The sequence below is a fragment of the Equus caballus genome, chromosome 23, assembly GCF_041296265.1.
Source record: "Equus caballus isolate H_3958 breed thoroughbred chromosome 23, TB-T2T, whole genome shotgun sequence".
Taxonomy (NCBI): Eukaryota; Metazoa; Chordata; class Mammalia; order Perissodactyla; family Equidae; genus Equus; species Equus caballus.
The window spans coordinates 35338734-35365461 of NC_091706.1; the positions used below are offsets into that span (position 1 = coordinate 35338734).

At 39.5% G+C, this 26728-nt stretch overlaps 1 protein-coding gene and 1 long non-coding RNA gene across 2 annotated transcripts in view; both read right to left on the minus strand.

Moving 5' to 3' along the window:
• The window catches only part of LOC138920451 (uncharacterized), a 45581-nt gene extending 36607 nt beyond the window's left edge, over nucleotides 1-8974 (minus strand). Inside the window, exon 1 of the long non-coding RNA XR_011431622.1 lies at nucleotides 8886-8974. This is a non-coding gene — a long non-coding RNA (uncharacterized lncRNA). The remainder of the gene's footprint in view (nucleotides 1-8885) is intronic.
• Nucleotides 1-26728, minus strand: part of PGM5 (phosphoglucomutase 5) — a 168908-nt gene that overhangs the window by 114140 nt on the left and 28040 nt on the right. The window contains exons 4-6 of the mRNA XM_023627258.2: nucleotides 24367-24492; nucleotides 20249-20439; nucleotides 19487-19641 (exon numbers count right to left, since the gene is read on the minus strand). Coding sequence (XP_023483026.1) covers nucleotides 19487-19641; nucleotides 20249-20439; nucleotides 24367-24492 — 472 coding nt within the window. The remainder of the gene's footprint in view (nucleotides 1-19486; nucleotides 19642-20248; nucleotides 20440-24366; nucleotides 24493-26728) is intronic.

Consider the following 26728-nt stretch of genomic DNA (forward strand, 5'->3'; position numbering starts at 1 on the left):
CCCTTTATTAGTTGTTCACAAGGCCTAGGATATAGTGGGCACTAAAATTTTTTAAATGATCATGGAGGGAATGTGAGCGCAGTACTACAAATCTACACTTCATATTTTATTAGCAGGGTAATAATTTTTAAGTGATTAGTATCACAGATGCCCTGATATAATAAGAGCCCTTTGAATTCCTTGAATTCTCCAGAAGCAAATTCTAAGTGTCAGATACCAACTTCACGTTTGGAATATGAGGAATGAGGCAGTTCTCCCTGCAAATCAATTCCACGATGCTGAAGCAGAGCGTCTTTAACTGATTCTAGGTCGTGAATCTGATGGTGGGAAGAGGACGCAGATATGCCTTAAGGGGTAGAAGACAATCACTAAGGTTGTGCGAGTGGGTGTGAGTCTGTGTGTTTGCACACTTGTTTCCCAGATACGTTGATACCCTCAGGGAGAATCTTCCTCCACAGGGAGCCATTCTTACTCGTGAGAGAGGTTGTGGTGGGAGAATTAAGGTTGAGAAGTGCACCCTCACCATGGAACCTCAGAATGGAACTGTGCTAAGAGAGAGAGAAAACATAAAGGGAAAGAGAGAGAGAGAGAAATGAAGAGCGAGCCAGACAGGTTTATAAAGAAAATGGCTCCCTTTAAATAAGAAATTGCCCCAGGATACTCTCAAATAAGGCTGCTTGTGTGTCCGTATTTTGACAAACGGGAGCACATTGTGCTGCCTGTCCAAACAGCTTCCATCTCGGCCCAGCCCTGGCTTGAGAAATGAAAGCCACCCAGAAACAACAGGTTTCCTACCGCATGGCTTGTGTTGATGTTGGAGCAGATTAAAGCAGATGTTTCCTGTCGAACTGTGAATCTGTCCCCAAAGAACACATCAGCATCCTCCATCTCTTCAAGCCACACATAAGACCAGGGGCCTCCATGCGACTGGATTTCTCCTTAACCCCACGGTTCCATTTGCTGGGTCAGTTATCCCTAAATAACTTAACGTGCTCTGGAATACTGTGTTCTTCTCATAAATGGAACATGGCACATAGTTTTATAAAAGGAAGAAACTATTAAGTAAATAGCCCCTGAGGCAATTAGAGGAAATATAGTCTCTGAGAGGTGGCTGCCATGACCAGTGGACACTCTCGGCTTAAAAATACCTAACATATTTTGGGGGGTGGTGACCCCAAGCATGAGCCCTGGGAGGACGGAGAAATTCCCTGGAAATGGGTGCCATCAACAAAGGGTGATTTCGTCAGTTAAGGAAAACCCAGCCACTCAAGAAGAACATTTGGCAACTCCTCAACAGAACACTTGCCTATTTTAGGAGAAAACACTGAGTAAACAGAATGTAGGAAATATTGGCGTGTGATATTTATCAGATACACACTGGAAATGTCTGCTAACACTACGATTCTCAGCTAAGATATCAAGAAGCATAGTATGTGTAAGGTTCACTTCTGGTTGCCAGAAATGCTCTGATTTAGAAAAAGTGTTTTCAACAAGCAGTTCAGTAAAATTGAAGATTTAGAGGGAGGAAAAAATAAGGTTGCCTTTGTTATTACGTAATAATAACAGCTAATATTCATTGAGTGCTTATTCTGTGCTGATCACTTTACAGGTATTATCCCATTTGAGTTGCGTGACAATGAGGTTAAGTACTCTAATTCTCATTTGATGGACAAGAAAACAGGCACAGAGAGGTTAGGTAACTTCCCTACATTTACACAGCTAAGTAACGGTAGATCTCACACTAGAACTCAAGTCTTTGCAAATGTAAAGTTCATAATCTTTTTTTTTTTCCCCTGAGGAAGACTCACCCTGAGCTAACATCTGTGGCCAATCTTCCTCTATTTTGTATGTAAGCTGCCACCACAGCATAACCAATGAGTGTTGTAGGTCGACACCCAGGAACCAAACCTGGGCTGCCGAAGCAGAGTGCACTGAACTTAACCACTAGGTCACTGGACAGACCCTAAAGCTCATACTCTTTACCAGCATATTGGAACACTTTTTACTCACAATGGATGGTTTGTTCAAAGTGTTTTCTCTTTTCCTGACCTGACTCATCCCTGCTTATCACACTGAGCAACTATTATGGTCAAAGCATTATACTCAGATTAAAAAACAAAGATAAAGAATAAAATGTGGTCCCTGTTCTCAAGGAGTTTATTCAAGGGCTTCCCATGACAAACATTCATACGTAACCTAAGAGAATAAAGTTCCATGACAGCCACAACTCCTGATCCTGATCCAGGCCAACGTAAGCTGTTTCCTCTCAGCGTCCTCATGGCCCCTATTATGGCATTCCTCACATTGTATTGTAAGTGTTGCTCAGGATACCCTCCTCTCTCACTAAATCATAAATTTTTTTGAGGGTAAGCATGAATTGTATTCACTTACAACACTATCTGACCCAGAGAAGGTATTTAATAAATGTTGATTGATGAGTAAGTAAACAAACTGTAATAAGGAAGTGATGTCAGAGGCAATGGTATTCTCAGGGAAACAGCTATAACTCTAGGATGTTCTTTAATGGTGGGCCAACAATTTAAGTGAATTAGCAGGTACTGACAGTTGCCCACCCAAACTCGTTCGCACTGATTTCCTCAGTAACAGAACCATGACTTTATTTTTTATCTTCAGCAAAGGTGAACATACCACAGAACAAGACAAATACTGCATCGGATGGCTTCTGGAAAAGTTTTGTTGACTTTAAAAAGACACACAAATAAAAGGCAGTCCTTTTTCTTCCATAAGACTATGTCATATGTGGGGGAAATAGCTAGAATTGCTGAAGCCTTTCCATGAGGAAAGCTCACCGAAGACAAAAACCACACCCAGAGGATGACTGAACCTGGCACCCTAACAACGAGGCTGAGAAATGACTTAGCCCCGCCTCGGAGCCACCTGTTTCTAGACATTTTAATATGCGAAATACATCTTTCCCTTATTGTTTATGTCATTTGAAGTTCAAGTTTCTATTACTTGCAACTAAAAAGCACCTTGCTCCCCTCCCTAAAACCTTGCTCCCCAAGCTTTGTTGCCATAGCCTAACTCCATAGGCAAGGACTGGTGTTACCTCAGTGGGTTCCTCCCAGTCTGAGCATCCATTTACTTATTTATAAAATGAGGGAAATAATACTTTTCTCATTAGCTTGTGAGTTGCCATATCTCATATCTTTTCTCTGGAAATATTCCTGCTTTTCCTCCTCATCATTATTAATAACATCATCATCATTTATATCATCATCCTAGGTTCTTTAGTCTAAAGAAAAGAAGAACAGATTTTCAGCATGTCAACGATTAGAGAAAATAATGTTTTATATTGGCATAGACTACAATATTCTACACAATATTTAGGACATCATCTAAACCTATGTCAGAGACTGCTAGTTGTCCCTCTATAACCATTCTCCCCTTCTTTCTTAGTAAGAAAACTCCTAATTTCGAGCTGTGCCCATGGCCATTCAAAGTGAAGACTCCATTTTTCAGCTTCCCTTGCTAGGCATGGCCATATCACTAAGTTCTGGACAGTAGGACATAAGCAAAAGCATCAGCTGTCCTCTTCCAAGAATCTCTTCAAAAGATAGATAGTGTACCCATCTATGCTCTTCCCTTTGCCCTTCTTTATCCTTTGCTCCAGTGGCTGCCTAAAGTCAGATATGGTGGCTGGAGCTCCCACTCTACTGAAACATGAGAGAAAGGGCTACACCCAAAGGAGGCAGAGCAATGAGCTTGATGGAATGTGGGACCCTGGAAGCTCTGTGGAAGAGAGCCACTGTACCAGCCCTGAGTACTTCTCTTCTGGATGGGGAGAGACAGGCTTTGTGAAGCGATGAGAATTAGCGGTAAAGTCAGATGTACCAACACACTCACATACTCATATCTCCTTTTCTTATTTTTTTTTCTACTGAACCTCTGTGAGATCTCCTTCTAGTCAGCCCCATCCTAGCTCAATGTCATGCTCGCCCAGAACCACAACCCATGCTCTGGTCTCTGACCTACTCTGGAAGCTGACCCTCAGATGGAAGTTTCCTCTACAAATTCAAACGGCCTTGTCCGAATCAGCTCTCATTCTCAAATTTCTCAAGCTCCTGGCACCTGCTTTGATAAGATTCATGTAAACAATCCCCATTTGGGGAGGAATATTTGCCCTTCCACCTCCCAAGTCCCTCCCTAGAGCACCAGAGGAAGTGGCAAATGGCTTTGCAGATAAAGGCGCTACAGAGGAGCATATGACTTTTTTTTAAAGTCATTACAAAAGCATGAAAATCATAGAATAATCATTACAACATTGAACAATCATTACAACAATAAGTTAGGACTGAGATGCTGTTAAGAAAGGAAGTAGCTAGTGTTACATTAGTAACAAAGAAAGCTATTTTTGTGAATGTCTCATCCCCACACTTGGGTGTATCACAGAGCAGTTCATTTGGTCATGGTGTCTCTTTCATTTTACTTTTTTACCTTTTGGCTGAACTTCTGAACAGATTACGAAATGAACAAGCGCTTACAATATGCATACAAATCACCTTACATGTTTTAACGGGATCTGTAGACAATGCAAAGTCAAAATCCTATCATCAGAATTAGTGGTAGGGAAAAAAGCTTGAGCTCTGTATGGGGTTTAATGATTTGGGCCATCACATAGACAGACACAGGTGTGTTTTAAAAGAAAAAAAGAAACCCTATGTTTTCCTAGAAAGACAATTTTTCTAAAGAGATAGGGCTCCCAGGGTCCAATCCGTGTTCCAGGGAAGCTTTGATACAGGGAACAAAGAACTGCTAACCTGTAACAACTTGAAAGAATATTAATAAAAAGGCAAAAGATTAAAAGGCAATGGATTCTGGCTTCCTAATTGAAAGGTTCCATATACATATAAAAAATGAGCTAGAGAAAATTAATAGTCACTACTTACAAGACAATCTGAGAAACTATCAACGCAAAGATTTGAGGTTCACAGAGCAGTCTCGTAAAAGCTTTGTTGTACTGTGAAATGTGAGGGACTCATAGCAAAGAGCACCACCCAATTACTATTACTACATGGGGAATACAGGATCTAAGTGTAGCCACTGGTTAAGATTTAGTCTTAGTTCGTTAGTGTGGAAGAATCCACTGTCCATCCTTGAGTTTGCTTTCTATAAAATTCCATCATCATGATAACAATAGCCAACCTTGATTGAGCTTGCACCTTGAACTGGCACTGCTCTAAGAATTGTCCATACATTATCTCATTTCATCCTCAGTGAGAAGGGTGCTGTTATTATCCTCATTTAGCAGAGGAGACCCTGGTTAGGGAACCAGCCCAAGGTCAGAGCCAGAGAGCAGAGCAGTCAGAATTCAAACCAAGGTAGTCGGAATGTAGAGGGCAATGAAAGTCAGAGAATACAGCGTCCCATCTTATGCATGAGCTCGTTTGAGTACACTGGCAGGAATAAATGTTTGCACTCCTTAACCTATGTTCTCTCTCTCCCTCCCACTCCTAAATATAGGTAGTAGAATCTGTGCAAGGCAATCTGTACCTACAACGTCATCATGATTTGAAAACATTCTCCAAGTCTGTCATTAACATACAGATTGAAGTCATGAACCTGAGTCTAGCAGAATACCTTACACAGAGAATACTAATAAATTTTGTTAACAACGAGGTTTGACAGAGGAAGAAAGGAGGTGGAAGAGAAGATAAACTCCAGCAGTGATATCCAGAACCTAGCAGTGTGCCTGGCACACAGTAAGTGCTGAAAAAATGTTTTTTGAAAAATGACAAAGTGGAAGGTAGGTAAGGAGAGAGGGAGGGAATAAAGGAAGAAAAACTAAGGAAGGAAGCGAGGAAGAAAAGAGGGAGAGGACAAGAGAGATGGAGGAAGAGAGAGATGGGGGAAGAAAAAGAGAAAAAAGGGAAGGAAGGAAGGAGCAGAGCAGAGAGGATGGGAAAGAAGGACAGAAGAATTCATGAGCATACGCAAGGATCACAGGCAAGCATCATTCTAATTCTAGAACCATTGTCAGTTATTGGTGTTCCCTCGGCCCCTGGCCCCATAAGACATTAACTATAACCCTGCTCAGGACAAGCCTAGCATGTTATCTTTAGCTTGCAGGAAACCACAGAGAGGACGGAGGAGACGGCTGAACAACACCAGTGAAAACGGGTTAAAGGCAATATGGCAGTCTGACTGGACCCAACATAGACTGCGCAGATCATTATACACTCCTTGTAAGACATCACCATGCTACATAACACACCTTCTGGCGCCATGACAGTTTACAACTGCCATGGCAATGGCAGCATATCACCAAATAAGGAAAGAAAAGAGGTGGCACCCTATTCCCCCCAAAAGCCTGCCCAGTTCTCTGAACAATTGTGAATATTCCTCCCCTTCATTACTCTGACCCCTTATAATAGCTGCTTAATCGCCCCAGGAGCTAAGAAGCTGATTTGTGAACATGTTCCACTTCTCCATTCTTTGGCCGTTGAATAAAGCTTGAGCTATTGAACACTCAGGTTCCATCTCCTTTCAAAGTTGTGACACCAAACAGAGGAAGAACCCCAAGAGGAGGGGCAAGAGACCCTTCTTTGGGTCTCTCCTGGTTGGGGAGAGAGTTCAATTGGTAACAATTGGTAAGTAAGCAGAGGATTTGCAGGGGTAGGAGGAGGTAACAACCTGGAGTTCTTACCTAGGTCCTGAATCCTCCATCCAGAACTGCACCCCAATGCCCTCACCTAACTCACATCCCTCTGCCATCTATTGGGTCCCAAGTTGCTGAAGTTACTTCTTCTGGAAGGAGAAAAGAAAGATCTTGTTTTGGAGAAAAACTGAATCCACACTAGGTCATTTGGTTTGGGAAGGAATGACCATCCTCCCAGCTCTACCTAATAGGGGGAAGGGGCTTAAGACTTTCAGCCTACCCCATCCCTCATGGCGTCGTGAGTCAATGGGTCAGAGACGGTACAAACTCTAACGGAAGTCAAGACTGAAGGAGGTGTTTTCAGTTGCTTCTTTCCAAAAAGACTTTGTCTCTCATCCTCATAGACAACGAAGTGTAAGAGAGTGAGTTCTGGAAATCTTGCAGACATTTGCTCTCCCAAAGGGTGTCTGGAGAGACAGAGGTAGGGAGCCCAAGGGTGAGAGTGACACCTTCTATGGCAGACCAGAGAGGGAATATCCTGGTCAAATGGTAGTATCATTTGAGCTACTGGATCAAGGTTCACCTGAGGCCAACTCTACTTCAGTTATGTGGGCCAACACATTCCTTTTATTATTTAGGCCCCATTTCAGGTAGTTTTCTCTCATTTGCAGCACAAAGATCCTGACTCATACAGTCTCTCTGTTAGTCCTGGATAGAAAGCTTGCATTCTTAAACACAGGTGCCAACTTACCAAAGAGATTTCCTCCATGTTAGAACACAAACCACTGATGCAAAGGGGAACTCTAAAAGAACACGGAATTCCAAATGACAAAACTGAAACCTCAGCCAGAAACCTGATCAGAGATGAGAGGAATGGGTCCCCAGGTCTGGAGTCCACCCTCACCTGTGTAGGCCATATAGACAGGAGCTGACAAAGTTTGCATTATTTTTCCTAAGCATGGACATGTTATCACCAACTCTAACATATTATCTACTAAAGGAACGCATTGTATTTAATCAGTATCTTTTGTTTCTGGTCATCAGTGCTGTCTGTCTGAGATTAAAAACTCTTATAAAGAAGGGATTATATCTGCTTAACCCACTTTACACAGAAGGTAACACAGAAAACATGCTGAAACCTGAGACATATTTTGTTGTGCAGCCACTGCTGATGATCTTACTCCTTCAAGCAGATTCTGAGGCAAGGGTATAAAATGTAAACCTTTCCTTCGACCCCACTGACATTTTCCTGGAAGTCTTAAGTTAAAGCCAGGAACTGCTTCTTCCAAAGCTTTATTAAACAGTAATGATGTCCAAGGTCAAAATTATAAGACATCTTGGAGTTGAAGTTACTTATGCTTGTCTAAGGTCATCCACAACCTTTGGGCCACATAGGTTCCCACACACACACACGAACTCACACAAATTACTTTCACTCAAGGAAAAACCAGAACGTTTGCCTTCTCTCAACAATAGGGAACAGTAAAGAAATTATGAGACTTGGAACCAAACAATCCAGCACCAGTCTTAACTGCTTCCTTTTTGATGGGTGACCTTGGGCAAGTTACTGAACCTCTCAACATCATATTTTTACTACAAAAAGTCAATGATCATGCCTGACTCAACACTTCTGAGGGTTCGTGTGAAAATCGAAGATGACACTGTAATAGAGTTCACTGTCGATGAAAACGCATTCACTCTCTCTCTCTTTGCTGAGCAGGCAAACATTTGGGGCACCTTCTTGATTCACCCTGTGCATCCTTCTTAAATACTATTCTTCCCTGAGCCTGATGGTAAAGTGAAATCGATGATATTTAGCAACTGTGTAAGCAATCTTCCAACAGGCCCAGCTCAACACTCCCCTATGAGGTTGGGGTTTAAAATCTATTCTAAAACTTTTTTTGTGTGAGAGTTACAAAATTCATTTCAAAATATAAAGCACACACAACAAGTACATGCTCTTTCACTCCAGAAGGATCTTCAGACCTAAAATGATTTACCATTATCTTCCTTCACTTAAAAGCACTGTCAAGCGCCAAGTTTCCCTGCAGCCTTGACAAAGCCTACGGTTCAGAGTTACACTGGGCTGCCCTATCTTCCTTCTTTTATGCCACCAAGAAATTTGACTAATGACCTTGAAATCGTAGAACTTTCAACTCTAAATGTAAGTCTTTTTCCAGACAAGATTATAGATACTATACTGACGTTCTAGTTCACCACAGAGAAGGAGGCAGTGGACAGTGATTCCCAAGGCCACTCAACTCACCTGAACCCAGCCAGGGTTTACTGACGGTCTGGTAAATGCGAGCCTCGATCCTGGGGACAAGAGTCGTTCAAGGAGGGTGATGATTCTGGACCTCAATCATAAAGACCAAGAGAGGTGCTTTGTTTTGTTTTCAAATAAATAGGATTTGATTATTTTTATCACTTCTATCAAGGTATAATTTACATAAAGTAAAATTCACCAATTTTAAGTGTACAGTTCCATGAGTCTTGACATATAGACAGATAGACAGACAGACAGTTGTGTAACTACCACCATCATCAACATATACAACATTTTTATCAGCCCATAAAGGGTTGCCTCATGCCTCTTTGCAGTAACAAATGGGATTGATTTTTAAATTGCGTAACTATTTTAAGTGACGAAAAAAGGGAGGAGGTCATTTAACCAAACAGACCCTCCAAAAACCAAATTTGAGACTATAAATAAAGGTGGGCCATGAAGTCAACGTTCCCACTAGAAAGCAACCGCACGCCACTTAGTATAAGCTCTGCACCGGACGGCACTGAAAGCCCTGTTTAAAATGGTCTTTAATCCCCATCAGCCAGGGTGGTGGTAAGGGGCTTCTTTCAGTACTGGCCAAATCTACCAAAAATCAAAATTACTTGCCAAAGTCCAAGGAGTGCCAGCCAGTGGAAGGGCTGAGAATAGGATGCTGGACCCCTGCAACAATGACTACACCTTTCTAGAGACAGGACCAAAGAGTGGCATACAGTCCTTGCAAATGTCATGGGCAAGAGAGAGTTGCTTTCTAAAAATGGTCTGTCTTTCAATTCATATGGGAGGGTGACGATGACTACATATTTTGGAACTCAGATCACTGAATGCTCACCCCAAATTGCTTTTCTGACCAATTCAGATAGCAGAAATCCAAGATGGCTCTGAACAACTGAACAAAAGATGGTTTATCCAACATCTCCAAAACTCTTGCAGCTTCTAGTCTTAAATGTTAACACTTTATTTCTCTCACATTAGCCAACTAATTCATAAATGCTGTCTAATAAATATAGGCATGAAACCACTTTCTCAACAGATATCAACTCTTAGAAACACTGAGGAGCCCGCTTGAGTCATTGTCAGCATCCTTTCCAGTAGATGAACACGAAAGCACAGAGGAAGGCAGCGCTAGGCATCCCCTAAATGTCCCAGGAAGAATCCATTCCTCAGCCTACTTAGTAGAGCCAGGAATAAAGAATCCTGAGGTTTAAGTTCAGGCTGTGGGAGTTTTTAGTTATTGACTAGGAAATAATTGCCATGTGGTTGCTTCTTTTTATCTCATCTTGATTAGGTTATAATCAATACCCACATATCATTGCTAAAATTCAGACTCACTACAAACTTATCTAAATGTAAATGAAAACCATAAGTCAGGCACAGTTCTATTACACCCAAAGAAGACTGTGCAATGATACATCATTCATCTTCTTCTCATCTTTCAGGTATACCAGCTGCAACCAGGTGATGGCACCGACAAATTTATTTTGTACAAAAGTCAACAGAAGCATGTTGGTAGTTCATAGTGGTTAACCTTTAGAATTATGTGATTAGATCTGTCAAGTTCTAGTTACTTTTTCTCCCAAATAAAAGGTATCCAAAAAGGGAAGAAATCTCATCCATTCGTTTACTAAGTGTTTATTGAGAACATATTCTGTGTCAGGCATTGGATAAAACCTTTGCCTTTGGGGGGCTCACAGTACACTGGGAAACAGACAAGTACATGTTTTCAACATCTGTGACAACTGTGAAGAGTAAATTCCAAATGCTGCTTTGGGGTGCAGAGAACATGATATCAGAGGAGTACTTACTGAGAAGGTGATCCTTGACTCAAGCCTTGAAAGATAAGGAAGAACAAAGTAGGATGGGGTGAGGCAAAGGAAGAGAGCAGCATGTGCGAAGCACAGCAGTGTGAGAGGCCAGTGAATTTTGGAACTGTAAGCAGCACAAGACATCTAGAGGGCAGGGGAAAAACGTAGGCAAGAGTGAGGTGTTCATAGTCAGCAGATGATGCATGTTTTAGAATCAGGAGATAGGATCACATTCTGTGGGCTTTTGAAGCCACCAAGAGATTTTAAGCAAAGGAGGGAGGTGCATGGCTTTCTGCCTTAGAACAATTGCCCTTGAGGTGGTCAAGGATGTGGAATGAAGAAGAGGAGATCTGGAGGCAGAGAGGCCAGTTCATTGACTATTGCAATAGTCCAAGCAAAAGATTATGAGAACCTGAATGAGGAAAGTAAAAGTAGAAATGGAGAGGAAGGAATGATTCAGGAAGCATTTAAGAGAATTTTCTAACAGGACCCAGTGACTAATGGTACATTGGGAATGAGGGAGAAGTAGAAGTCTAGGATTACTCCAAGGTTTGTGATTTGAGTGATTGGTGATTCACCCAGATAATAAACACAAAAAAGTACAATTTTTAGGGAAAATCAAAAAAGTGGCTATTTAAGCATACTAAATTTGAGTTGTCTGTAACAGAGCTGTCTAGTGACAGGAATTTGGATATAGAACTCGGGGGTAAAATTTTGTCTGAAGAAAAAAGATGAAAATTTGAAGTGCCTAAAATTGACAAGAGCCTAATATCTAGAATACATAATGAACTCCTGTAAATCCATCAAAAATAAGCAGCGGAACCTTAAACAGAAAAATGGGCAAAGGACAGGAACAGGCAACTAATAAAAGGAAAGCCCCAAATCTCTTAAGCATACAAAGAGATGCTCAACAGTAACAGGAGAAATGAAACATCAATACAGCAATTGTATATTACTCTCTATCTATTGCACTGGGGGAAAAGTAGAAAGCTAAACAACATAAAGCATTGACCTAGATTTGAAGATGCAGCAACTTGTCAGGGAAGCAGACTAAGGAAGCCATTCTAGAGCGCAATCTTAACAGTATTTGGTCAAATTTGGTCAAATTAAGTATAGACACTTCCTCTGACCCAAAACTTCTGCTTGTGGATACATATCTCAAAGAAATTCTCACACAAATTCCAAGAGGCACTATGCAGCTCTATTCATTGTGGCGGGCAGTAAGAGGCAGCCTGAGCTTTCATGGCTGAGGGAATAGAGAGGTGAAACGTCATGGATGCACATGATGGACAACTATGCAGCAGTTAGAAGCAACATACCAGACACACACACAGAGCAATTGAGAGGATCTTAACACATAGTCTTTGGTGGAAAAAAGTAAGAAACTAAATACAATCTATTACACAGTGCTAGTCACAATAATTTAAAATACTTGCAAACAGGAACCCTCATACACTGCTGGTGGGAATGCAAACTGGTGCAGCCACTAAGGAAAACAGTATGGAGATTTCTCAAAAAATCAAAAATAGAAATACCACATGCTCCAGCCTTTCCACTTCTGGGCATTTACCTAAAGAATATGAAAACACTAATTCAAAAAGATATATGTACCCCTATGTTCACTGGAGCATTATTCACAACAGCCAAGACTTGGAAGCAACCTGGTGCCCATCAATGGATGAATGGATAAAGAAGATGTGGTATATATATATACACATACATATATATATACACACACAATGGAATACTACCCAGCCATAAAAAAGATGAAATTGTGCCATTTGCAACAATATGGATGGACCTTGAGGGTATCATGCTAAGTAAAATAAATCAGAGAAAAAAATCATATGATTTCACTCATATGTGGAAGATAAAAAAACAAACACATAGATACAGAGAACAGATTGGTGGTTACCAGAGGGGAAACGTGTGGGGGGAGGGCGAGAGGGGTAAAGGAGCACATATGTATGGTGACGGATGGAAACTAGACTTTTGGTGGTGAACACAATGCAGTTGTACAGAAGCCAAAATATAATGATGAACATCTGAAATTTACATAATGTTATAAACCAATGTGACCTCAATAAAATAAAAAAATAAAATACATGCAAATAAAACAATATACACAAACCAAAGGATACCCAATAAATACATTTTTGTGGTTATCTATGGGGAGAAGGTAATCAGAGAAAAGAGAAATACATTTTTTTTTAAGAAGAAGAAATGAGTCTCCCATTGGACAAATTATGAAAGAATTGTTCGATGATGAGTGTGGTTAACTCAACTATCTATACCTGAGGTCCAAAAAAGAGGGGAGAGGATGAGACTGGAAGATAAGTGGAAATTCCCAAAAAGATTGGCCACGTGCTAGTTATGCTGGCTAGTCTTGTTAGCCCCGATCTACTCTAGAGTTCCCATTTCATTCAGTGCCCATCTCTGCCCTGTTCTCTTCCTAGGAGGCTGAGCTCCACAGGTTGCCCTCTGGCTTCCAGTTGGGTTTGGTCAATTGGAGGCATCAGCAGGAGATCAGAGGGTGGGAAAAGAGATGTTTGGGTATTTGTACCTCCCTGACAAGTTCAGTTCCTGTTTGGCAGCCTGTCTTTCACAACTCCAGACCTCACCAGGCTATGGTTACCCTGATCCCTTTTTTTGACCCTTCAGTCCCAGGGGAATTAACAGCTTTCTGCTATTGTAAGTCCCGGGGTGCCTCTTCATCTCTTCTTGATTTTTTTGGTTTCCTTAATTAACTTCTCCCATACTTTATGGACCAGATTATTAACTTACTACTATTAAATTCCCTTTAGTAAACCCTTTTGGAGGGTGACATCTCTTTTCTGCCTTGACCCTGACTTAGTCAGCTATGGAGGGTTTCAGAGCAATAACTACTATGATAAAGGGCTTTTTTTTTCTTTTAATATAGGCTATACTTGAACATATTTATCTGCTGAGGCAAAATAATTCCTATCATTCTATAGCAGAAGCAATATATGGGAGACTAGGTAATTACATATTAGCTCATAACACTCTCTCCCACTACTGTCGTGCATCATGACTAGTCTTGGAGACAAAATAGCACAGATCTAAAGGATGCAGCAAGCACCAAGGTCATTGCAGATCAGTAGACACTTGCATACTTGCAGGATTAACACTATCTGTATTCCAATGACCAGTTGCATATGTTGAAGATAAAGCTACAGTACATATTTCAGATTGGGAATTGGCAACAAATAGCTATAGACTTCATTCTAAAAAATAAGCATTTTCATATGGGGTGAAAGAGGCCCAGGATTATGGGCCATTTCTAATCCCAGCATCCTAGCCAGGTCCAGCTGTGTGTTTCTAATCTTTGGTCCTACCAATAACCTCCTCAGAGAGTCCTTCCCTGGCTACCTTATCTAAGCAGGATGTTCTATACCCGCCAATTATTATTGCATCAAGTTCATTTCCCCTGCGCATGTGTTACAATTTGTATTTATATATATATATATATATATATATATATATATTTTTTTTTTTTTTCCTAAAGATTGGCACCTGGGCTAACAACTGCTGCCAATCTTTTTTTTTTCTGCTTTATCTCCCCAAACCCACCCCCGTACACAGTTGTATATCTTAGTTGCAGATTCTTCTAGTTGTGGGATGTGGGACACCGCCTCAACGCAGCCTGAGGAGCGGTGCCACGTCCGCACCCAGGACCCGAACCCTGGGCCGCTGCAGTGGAGCGCGCGAACTTAACCACTCAGCCACAGAGCCGGACCCCGTATTTATATATTTTTTTCTTTACTTGTTATTGCTTGTCTTCTCCACTAGACTGCAAGTTCCACCAGGACAAGGGACAGTGGTCTAGGACCTAGAAGTCCCTTAATAAAGACTTCTTGTGTGAATAAATGGTGAAGCACAAGGGTGGCACAAAGAACAAATAAAATAGAGGATAGAAGAGCATTAATTCTCTTCACCTCCCTATTTGGGAGTGGTGGACCTTATATGGCCTCCCTTGTAGTCAAAACGATTTTCAGATCTGGCTCCCTTGCCCTGCATTCAAGGATGCTGGTCTCATTTGAGGCTGTAAATATCTCTAATGAGGAGGGCTCAAGTCTGTGTGTGCTTGCCTTGTTTTGCACAGCATGCAGCACAGCCCCAAGCACAGATGGACACTTCATAAATATTATTGAAGGATGATGACACAAAGGATTATTTAATACCTTCACATGGGGTAAAGACAGACTTCGGGCCACAAAGATACTTTGAATGTGCTTTACTTCTCAAATCATTTGAACCAAAATGATTTCAGCAACACAGACTCATCTGTAACCACAAATCACACACATTCAGAATGATAAAGCCCAAAAGAAGGCCATTTTCAAGGCTGAAACTGTATTATTCTGGGGTAAATGGAATCCTTGTTTTAGTGACATTGTAAGGGTAGAAATTAAAGACGCTGAAAGTCTTCCCTCAGGGGACAACAATTATCTGTGAATAATGAAAGTTTGTCTGAATAATTCATCAGTTTCAAGGGTGCAGGCCTCCCTTTTTCTGGAATCCCAGGAGCTTAGGCAAGTGCACCATTTAATGTGTCTCAGCTACTCAATTGTCATTCTTCCGGGACCAGGCATTTATAGACACATTCTTATGATTTTATTAATTAAAAAAAATAATAACCTGTGTGGGAACCCACTGGCAAGATAAATTTTGAAGCCTCATTTATTTTACCCAAGAAGAAAGAAGCTTATAAAGTGTCCATCATGAGAAGCCACCTGGGAGCTACACAACAGATCAAGTACCCAAAACAAGTCACGTCAGAGCCCCACAGAATTCTGAATCCCGACCAGCAAGCATGAATAATCCTTTTAAATGATCACTTACATATCAGAACAGGTCCTTTGTGAAATTTCTAAGCAAGGCCTCTGGTTTCTGACTGAAACAGAGACTTATTCGGAAGGGAGGATAAAACGAAATCAAGAACTACTGGGAAATCTCCACGAGAAAAGAGGACAAATAGTTTTTGTTGTCAGAATGAAAGCAGCCTCTCCTGGCCAGGGTTTGGAAAGTTGCCCACTACCCCACGGGAGAGATGGGCAATATTCTCAACTGGTTTCTCAGGGACCATCCTGATCAGGTTGCATTTACTGAGCAGACGCAATGGTAAACTAAATCAGAAGACCTAGTTTCACTTTCTTCTTAGCTGTGCAACCTTGTGCAAGTCACTTAACCTCTCTAATAATTGGTTCAACATCTTTAATATGTTGAGAGTAATGCCCACCCAATTACCTCACTAAATTATTGCAAAGATCAAATGTATGAAAGTTCTTTCTAAATTGTAAGATTCTAAGTGGAAGGTGTTATTATTAAATACTCTTCCACAATATTAAATAACCTCCAGGACACTGGGGATCCTATATGACCGTGGGCTCTCAATTTCTAGTGATGGTTCCATTTTTGCCTTGTTCTCGACAGTTTCACTGAATTTTTTTTTTTTTTTTTTTTTTTTTTTGGAAAGGAAGGCTATAAGCAAAGGCAAATGGAAAAAAAACATGGAATCATATCTGTTTGTATGTATGCACCTTCTCTTTGGTGCTGCTAGGCAAGAATTTCAAGCTGAGGTTGGTTCATCCTCGTGGACTTGATATCAATATCACCTGAGGGAGAGAAGTAAAGGGCGGGGGCATCCGAAGGTATGTGATTTCCTCCCCTTCGGTGGAAGAATACAAAGTCACTTACACAAATCAGTTACATCTTTAATTACTAGCAGCAAAGAACTGGAAAATTAAATTTATAAAACTATTCCATTTACAACAGCATCAAAATATATAAAATACTCAGGGATATATAAAATACTCAGCAAAAATTGTGTAAGAACTCTACACTAAACTACAAAGCCTACTTAAGAGAAATTAAAATACAAAGTAGGTAAGAGAAATTTTATAAAAACTAAATAAATTGAGAGATATACCACATTCATGGTCTGGAAATCTCAATATTATTAAAATGCAATTCTTTCCAAATTGCTCTATGGGTTCAACACAATCCCAATTAAAATTCCAGTAGGCTTTGGTAGAAATTGACACGTTGATTCTAAAGTGTACATAGATATGCAAACAACCTAGGACAAAGAATTTTTTTATTTGGCAAAGAAGGAAAGAGAGTTGGGGGAGTCACCCGATTTCAATATTTACTTTGAAACTTCAGTAATCAAGACAATGTAGTATGGCATAAGGATAGACAAATGGATCATTGGAACAGAATAGAGAATCCTGAAATAGACCAACATATAAATGGGCAACTGGTTTTTAACAAAGGCACTAAGGGGAAAGTAAATTCTTTTCAATAAATTGGGTTAGAACAACTGGATACGGGGAAAAAGTTAACCTAGACCCTTGCCTTACACAACAAACAAAATTAATTCAAAATCATCATAGACTTAAATGTAAAAATTAAAACTACAACAATTCTAGAAGAAAATACAGGAAAAACATCTTTCTGACTTTGCGGTGAGCAAAGATTTCTTACAGAGGACAAAAAGTATATACTGACCATACAAGAAAAAAATAATAAATTGGACTTCATCAAAATTTAAAACTTAGGCTGATCAAAAGACACCATTAAGAATATGAAAAGGCAAGCAACAGGCAGGGAGAAAATATTTGTAACATATATATATCTGACAAAAGACTTATTACCCAGAATATATAAAGAACTTCTATAATGAAATAAAAAAGACAATCGAATTTTTTGATTGAGCAAATACATTTTAAAGAGGTACATTAAAAAGTTACACCAATGGACAAAAAGAATGCGAAAATGAGCTCAATATCATTACTTATTAGGACGATGCAAATCTAAGCCAAAACGAAATAATATTTTGCACTCACTAGAATGGCTAAAATAAAAAAGAGTGACAACACCAAACCCTGACAAGGATACAAAGCAACTAGAACTCTCACATATTGCAAATAAGAGTGTAAAATGGAAAGCAGTTTGAAAGTTTTTTGTAAAATTAAACATACATCTACCCTACAATCAGCATTCTACTCCTAGATAATTTACCCGGGAGAAATAAAGATGGGCCCACAAAAAGACCTGTATAAGAACACTCATAGCAACACGATTCATAATAGCTAAGAACTGAAAACAACCCAACCCAAATGTCCACCAATGGGAAATTGGAAAATAAATTGTGATGTATTCATACATTGGCATACTACTAACAACAAAAGGGAATGAACTAGTGACACAGGCAATGGATGTGGGTGGATCAAAAAATATACATTAAGTGAAAAAACCAGTAGCAAACAAGTACATAGTATATAATTCTATTAATCTAAATATAGCAATAGAAATTATGACAATCATTGCCTCTGGGGAATTGGAAGGAGGCACAGCGGAACTTTTTGGGGTGATGAGAATGTTCTATATCTTAATCTGGGTGGTTGTTACACAGACCTATACATTTTCTAAAACTCATTGAATTGTACCCTTAAAATTACTCATTTCACTGTGTATAGATTTAACCTCATGAATGACTTAATGAATGAACAACACCATGAGAAAATAACCACACAAATCCAGAAGGGGAGATTCTGCAGGACAACTGGTCAGGTCTCTTCAAAAGTCATTGTCAGTAAGTAAAAAAGAAAAGGATTGTGCTAGATTATAAAAAACTTGAGGGACTCAACCACCAGATACGACATACAGTCTTGGATGGGATGCTGCTTTGGGCAAACCATTCATTAAAGACATTTTGGGGATACTTCAGGGAAATTTGAATATAATCTTAGTTTCAGATGACATAAAAATGTATTAATACAAAGTTGGAGATTGATGGAAAAGAAAAAGCAAGTTATACAGCAATATGTATTTTCAGATTTCTTTTTGGTATTACAAAAAGGCAAATATATTATATATTATACATATTACATATATTATATTATGTATATCACATATGATTTATAATTCATGTGTATATTACATATGTATAGAATGAGATCCAATAGGGAACATAAATTTATCTATTAACACAGGTAACTGAAGGAGAGGGATAGAATGTTTACATTTTCTTATTTTTGTGTTTTTTCTAACTTTCCACCATGCACAAATACTGCCTCCATAAAAATATATGTTGCTTGAAAATATTAGACTCTGAAATTCACTATTATAAGACAAGGTGAAAGACAGTTGGGATGATAGGGCAAGGAGAAAGAAATTGAATACTGTTTGATCTGCTAAGTGAACCTCCTGTTGGGCACTGTCCACACATAGCTCATTTCATCCTCACAACAAACCTATAATGTATCATCCTTGTGTTCCCAGAGCTAATGAGGATATAAGCTGGCATTTTAACATAATATTATCTGACCTCAAAACCCATGTTCTTCCCACCTCACCTACATATTTAGTAAGTTTTATTACCAAACATGGATGAATTATTTACTTTGCAACAGGCACTCCATTAAATGTTTTACATCAATCATTTCATTCCTACCTCCTGTCAATCCATGTAAGGATGATACTATTATTATCCTCACTCTAAAGATAAGAAACTGAGGCACAAAGATCAGACAAGTATCCCAAGTTCCCACAGCTAAGTGGCAGAAACAAGAATCACGTTCAGGCCACCTGGTTATTCACGCTCCTACCCAGGACACTACAGTATGTCTCTAAGTTTCCATGCTTTCAACGAGCTCCCAATGGAGAAGGAAAGAATGAGCGACAGCTAGCACCAAAGAGGACGTGTATATCAGAGGCCACCATGAAGCTTTTCACAGTAACATCCTTGCTTACCTGTCCAGGGCCGTGCTGGTGGGCATACTCCTCCCAAACCCTCGGACCCCCATCTGACGGAAATATGGAATGCAAGGGAGGTTGGCGGCAATGATGGCCAGGGAGTCGGAAGGACTCACAAAGAAGCCATTTTGGCCTAGGATCATATAACGGTCCTGTGGGAAAGAATGTGTGAAAATGATCAGACAGAGGCACCCACAGCTAGCGGCCCATTCCCAAAGTCATCACAAGCCACTTTACTGCCATTCTGGATTTAAACAACCTAAAACAACTTGAATGTGGCCAAAGAAAGCATGGGAAACCTTTTAAATGCCTGAATATTGTAAATCTCAGGATCTTGATGCAACTAGGAACGCGTCCCACTTGTTGAAATGTGGATGACTACCTCAGGCTACAGTGGCCTCCGTATTCTGAACTCACACTTTCCCCCCAACATAATGGAGAACAGGAGTTATTGCTGAAATAGCTAGTTCCTTAATGTGGTACTTTCAACAAAACCAGCTATAAATAAAGATTTATTGCATGAATAATTTTTTTAAAGAAATAACCTCTTTATAACATAATGCTCACCTGGAACTAGGGAAAGTAACGGTTATTTAATTGCAATATTTAGCCATTAAACAGAAGAGCAGATGCAGAGCCAGTTAGGGTTCGTATGCCCCATACACGTCAGCCCAAGATGTGTTCGTTAATTCTCTGGTTTCCAATGCTTGCCTCATTACGTGGTAAAAGGGTCCGCAGGCAGAAAACTTTCCTACTTACCCCGTCAGCATCAAATGCAGCTCCAAACCCATATTCCCCTCCTTTCATAGCTTCCAGAAGGGTTGTTGCATATGTCAGGTTTGGGTCAGGATGCTGCCCTCCAAAATCTTCCAGGGGAACGCAGTTTATTGCAGAGTTGGCTGGGGCCCCCAGCTCATCACACAGGACTTTTCTCACATAGGGTCCCATAACTAAAAAAAGATACACAGCAATGTAAAATCTTTGCAGAGCCCGCCAAGGGTGTTTTGTTCTGGTTAGAACAAGGAAGACCATTTACTAGCACAGGAAAAAAAAAAAAAAGATAAAGTCTACAAGCTTTTTCAAGACACAACACAGAATAATATTTACTTCAAGTACTATTCTTTGGGCGTCTACCATGTGCCAGTTACACTGTAGGCGTATGGAAGATGCATTCAATAATTCAGTGGCATGAAACTTTTCTCCAAAACTTTTCTAAAATGTTGCCAGAAAGAAATCAACTATTTAATAATGATTCATTGTATTAAAAGCTTTAGCTAAACATATGCAAAAGCACTAAAGGGCTCTAGCAATGTTCTTTGTCTCTGCAATCATTTTAACTTTGCCAAGTGTATAATTAAACACTCTAAACCAGTGAGGCATATAAAACTAAGCACACTTTACAAAATAAATGCTAAGGAATAGTGCTTTCCAGTTCAACACACGTATATGGAGTGCCTAACATGGAATACATACGTTAGGAATGGAGGGGATCATTCTCAAGGGACCCAGAGCACAGAGCTCCTGCATTACTGGGCTCTTAGGCTAGCCCCGGGATGAGTCAAATCTACAGGAGAGTGACTGCAATGGGAAGACTAGTGCCATTCAATGTATAGTTATGAAATAATTAGATCCAGTGGCTTAAGAGAAGGAAGGACCACAGATAAGGCCTCGGGAAAGAGGCAGCATTTCTAGGGGGACATGAAGAAAGAATATACATTTGACAAGTGTGCAGAGTGGGGATGCCATCCAAACGGAAAGAACATTATGAACAAGGGAACAGAACCGAGGTGGAACATACACCACATTTGGGAAGTGGCATGTAATCCTGTAAGCTGAAATATATGTAAAGTATAGCTTTCTATTTATTTTCCACTAATACAACACAGACCTCAAACAGTGAACACCTCTTGATTTTGCCTGCCGAGCACCCATTTCTCCTTCCTCTAGTAGCAGCATTGTGGGTTTTCTTTGGAGAAACAATCCTTTTCCCATCTCAGTTCATGTGATCTGGACATGGCTAAATTCCGCTTCCCCTAAGGCTGGGGAGGTGACCTGGGTCTGCCCAATCAGTGTCCTCCATCCCCAGCCAGAGTGATGGGTTCAGAGATGGACACATGATACAAGCCAGGCCATGAGGCTCAACCCAGAAATATTGCTAAAACTATTCGAAAAGAGAAACTGTCTTCCTTCTAAGCCAGAGATAATACTAAAGGAAGAATATGAAAGATCCCTTTCTGGAGAATATGACCAGCCCAACAGGAAGGAACGAAAGAGTAAAATCCATGAAGGATAAGCTCCACACATGGGCTTAGAACTCCCCCCAAATTTTTTTAGTGCCTCACTCTTAAACATGCCAGACAGTCAAGCATCACCAAACTTCTAAGAAATCCATTTAATGTGAGACCAAAATAAAGAGTATAGAACAACCTGGAGAAAATAGGAACTATACAGGGAGAAGAAAACTTTTAAAGTACATATCAGGAGTATCCTAATAGAGATCAAGAAGATATGATAGAATAGCTAACATTGAAAAGACAGACAATACCAAGTGCTGGTGAGAACATGGAGAAACTGGAGCCTTCATACATTCCTGGTGGTGCAAATGGTACAGACACTTTGGAAAACACTTGGCAATTTCTTATAAAGTTAAACATACACTTATCATATGATCCAACAATCTCACTCCTAGGTATTTACGTAAGACAAATGAAATCATATATCCCCATAAAGACTTGTTCACAAATGTTTATAGCAGCTTTGTTTGTAGTAGCCCAAACCTAGAAATAACGTTGATTATATCAGCTGGTGAATGGAAAACAAACTGTGGTACATCCATACAATGGAATACTACTCAGCGATAGCAAGGAATAGAACTACTGATACAGACAGCTCCATGAATGAATCTATGAAACTTCATGCTGAGTTAAAGAAGCCTGAAGCAGAAGCCTGCTTCCACTTATATGGCTTTCTGGAAAAGGAAAAACTACGGCAGCAGGAAGAAGATGAGTGATTGCCAGGGGTGAGGAATAGAGGAATGTTTGACTACAAAGGACCACAAGGAAAGTGAGGGAAACATTTTATATCTTGATTATCATAGTGGTTACATAACTGTATGTGTTTGCCAAATCTCATCAAATTGTATACCTATGAGGTGTCAATCTTACTGTATACAAATTATACCTCAGTAAACCTGACACTAAAAACAAAGATATGGCATTTATGAAACATAAATAGGAAACTATTTTGTAAAATAGATTATTTGGAAAAAAAGTTTTGGGAAATTAAAAATAAGATAGTGAAACTGAAAATCTTAAAGGAAGGACTTGAAGATAAAATTGAAAAAAATCTCCCAGAATGTAGCACAAAATAAAGGGAAGAAAAATGGTTGGTGGCAGGGAAAAATTAGATAATTAAAAGATCAATCCAGTAGGGCCAATATCTAAACAACAGCCATTCTGGAAAGAAAGGAAAGAGAAAATAATGGAGGAAATCATCCAAGAAGTAATTCAAGAAAATTTCCCAGAATTAAAGGACACAAGTTTCTAAATTAAAACACTCCTCTAAGTGCCCAGCACAATAGAGGAAAATAGTCCCATGCTAAGATTAATCATTATGAAATGTAGGAGCACTGAAGATAAGTCAAAGTCTGTAAAAGCCTCCAGAGGAAAAAAACGATAGATTTCATACGACAGATCAAAAATCAGAACAGCATCAGACTTCTTAAGTTCAATACGAATGGCTGTAAAGCAACGGATCAATGCCCTCAAACTTTTGAAGGAAAATAACATCCAACCTAGCTTTCTATATCCAGACAAGTATCAATTAAGAGTAAGCATAGAAAAAAGACATTTTCAGATATGCAATGACTCAAAACATTTACCTCCCATGAATTTTCTCTCACAGAATTCTGTGAGAATGAGTTCTACAAAACGTAGGAGCAAATCAAAAAAATGTAGGACAAATACTCCAGAAGTAGGAGAGTCAACATGAGACAGGGATAAAGGGAGTTCCTAGAATGGTGATAAGGGGATATTGCAGGATGACAGCAGGCTCAGAGAGCAACCAGCACAGAGCAGAGCAGAGCAGAGGTCTCTGGGAAAAGGAAGTGAGAGAAGGTGTAGACGCTGGGAGAATATGGGAGTCATAGTGGTAAATACACTTAACAAACACTAAACAATGAGAAAACAAGACAATTACTAATCCCAAGGAAATAAACAAATGCAATAAAAAAATGTAATGACAATGTTGTGCATGGCTCAGCAGTGTTAGGATACTGTAGACACTGGATAGTGATTTCACCAAAACGACGATATAATTAGTTTAAGTGTGCTTGGATTTAGTGAGTGGAGAGGGCGAAAAAGAGCTACAACCTCATCTTCTAAAGTATGAAGTCAGTAAAGCCCCAAACTGAAAAATCAGCAAGGAGCAGCATATTCGTGGTATTCAGTAACAGGGAGAGACATACTTAAAAAAACACAAAAGCTAAAAGTTTAAAAGAAAGAAAGCTTTCTCTGGAAAGTAGGTAATTGGGGGAAGGAGTTGGGGCAGAATTTTTTCATAATAAACTTTGAACTCTTTGTTTAAATTAGGTGCATGTACCACAATCAAATGTTTTTTTAATGACTACGGTTTTAATATATCCACTCCACACTCTTCCCAGGCATCGCCTCAAAGACATTTGTTCCACTTTTGTTTTCATTTGCATCAAAAGAGAGAAAGCAGAGCCCTGAAGTTTTCCCGAGCATTCTAAATATCTGAACATAAACATAGTGTCAATATCTACAAATCCAACGTTCCTCATAATCCCTGAAACCCAACAAGTGTAGAGGTCTCCTTAGCATTTCCTCCCTGTCAATGGTAGAAGACCACGACCTTACCTCCGTGCATCGCATCTACACGGATCTTCAGTTGACCCGGCCCAGTCAGTAAACTCTTAATGGCATTAAAGTCAAAGATGGTCCGAAGGAGGTTGAGATAGATATCCACCGGGTCCACTATCTCCACTAAAGATAGGAAAACAAAGGGAAACATCAGTGACCAGATCCATGAAGGACACTTGGAAGCATAACAAGGAATCACGACTCAGCATGAAATTCTGATCACAATCCCAACATAATCCCACATACTATGTGGGAAGCAAAGCATCCATTTGTAGACAAAAGTCACAAATTGAAGCACAATCAAGATGTTACAACCTTTTCAGGTGATCAACAGGTATAAATAATATCAAGTTATAAATTCTTCTTTACAAGTGAAAAATCAACCACAAGAATAAAGTAGTTAAGATAAAACTGTGTCTGTTATCCCTACTCCCACCTCCTCTCCTCCACCTCCCTCCTCCAAAATGCACACACCTCAATGCTAAGAGGCATCTTGGCACATCCAGGTACCCCTCCTGTGAGGGTTGGCCAAAGAATGACTCAGCTGGTGTTAAACAAATCAAGGAGTGACCTCAGCACTGACCCCTATTTTCCAAATGCCATTGTGCCAACTAGATCCAGATTCAGAAGTGGTGATGAAGGATATACTTCTGACTTTGTGTGAAGTCTCTTGCATGCCCAATCTACTGAAAATTTCAGGGCAAACGCCAGATATTTAGAAACCCTCATAAAACACAAAGGTTCTCCAATATCCTGCACCACCCAGTGCCCAGGAATCCAAAGCCAGTCTCTTCCATTTATCTGACAGATACATAAAACCCAGAGTACGTTACATTTTTCTAATGTGGCAGTTAGTACATAATTAATACTCAGAATGTACTTTACCTAGAAGTAGTAAATATTTGACTCTTTAGACACTAAAATTTGTCCACCAGCCCTGCTTTTTAAATTTGCAGTTAAATTTTGAAAATTGTGTATACTTTTTTTCAAATTTTTCAAATACATACTACTTTGGAATCCTGAAACTCTTAAGCTGCACTAAAGTTATTACCAAACCACTTTTTAATAATTTTCAGTAAGTCCAGTTGAAATATGGATGAGATTTTCATATGTAATGTGAAACTACCCCTTCATCTGGTCAAATACCCATCTAAAAATATTTTTCCTTGCACTTAAATCAACGTGGTACTTGTGTCCATTCAAATATAACATAATTACTTTTAAGGGACACAGATAGTTTTTAATCATCTTTTGACATGAGGAGGATATTAATCTATAAAATAAAGTAATTAAAATTAATCTATATGAACTATACACCTAAAAATGGTTAAAATGGCAAACTCTGTGTTATGTATATTTTACCACAATAAAAAAATTAACATAGAAAATAAAAGGTTATGTCCTGAATATGTTAGAAGTCAGAAGTTTATACTCTACAGTATAGGATAACATTTTTGGTAGTTTCACTCTGGTTCTTTAATTCTTGAATCACTTGCCTAAATACATTTGGTATTTATAGCAGGTGGCACAATACCAAACAGAAATGTAAAAAGCAAGTAGAATTCCGTGAAATTTGAAAGTTCACATCACATGGTTCACGCTCTTGACCCTTTAAATAAAAGGCCAAGGACTGACTTGTTCCCAATTAAGTCAAGCCTTGCTCAACATTTAAAAAAGCAAGAACACAGATCTAAATTATCCCAAACAATTATCTCCAAATTCCTCTTGGAGCCAGGGAATCTCTCTACCCACCTCCTGGTATCTGAAGTATTTTAGAAAACTCATCAAACTAGCAATGTGGCTGCAGCAATGGGCCTGAATCTGAGCTCACCAAAGATCCGGGTCTCTTGGACAACTAATGAAATTGTGAAGACATCAAAAATAAATAAATAAATATAACTTCTTCCTATGATAAAGCCTGATTTTTCTCAGTCATCTTATTTTCCAGTCCTTCCAAATGTATGTAATCAAGCATGTTTAAATATTTTGTTTAATATAATATATCCCTTGCTTTTAGTTGTCTCATTATGTAGGGGTGTGTGTATGTGTGTGTCTGTGTGTGCACATGCTCCCAACTAGCTTAATAAAAGCAGGCACCATTGCTTCCAGTATCACATGGCTTTCAATTAATTTCTGCTGACTAGCTAGGCAAACAATTGATTCAAAATCTTTCAAGAAAAATGTGGCAGAGTTGGCCCAACACTGTGACTCCAGAATAGTGCATTTCAAGCTCTTCTCTGACCCTAAAATACCATGTGGCCATGAGCCACGTATTTCATCTTTTTAGCTAAGTTAAATTACGTGTAAAATTTAGGATACCATCTTAACACTAACTGCATTTCAGCTTATAGGGGCATTA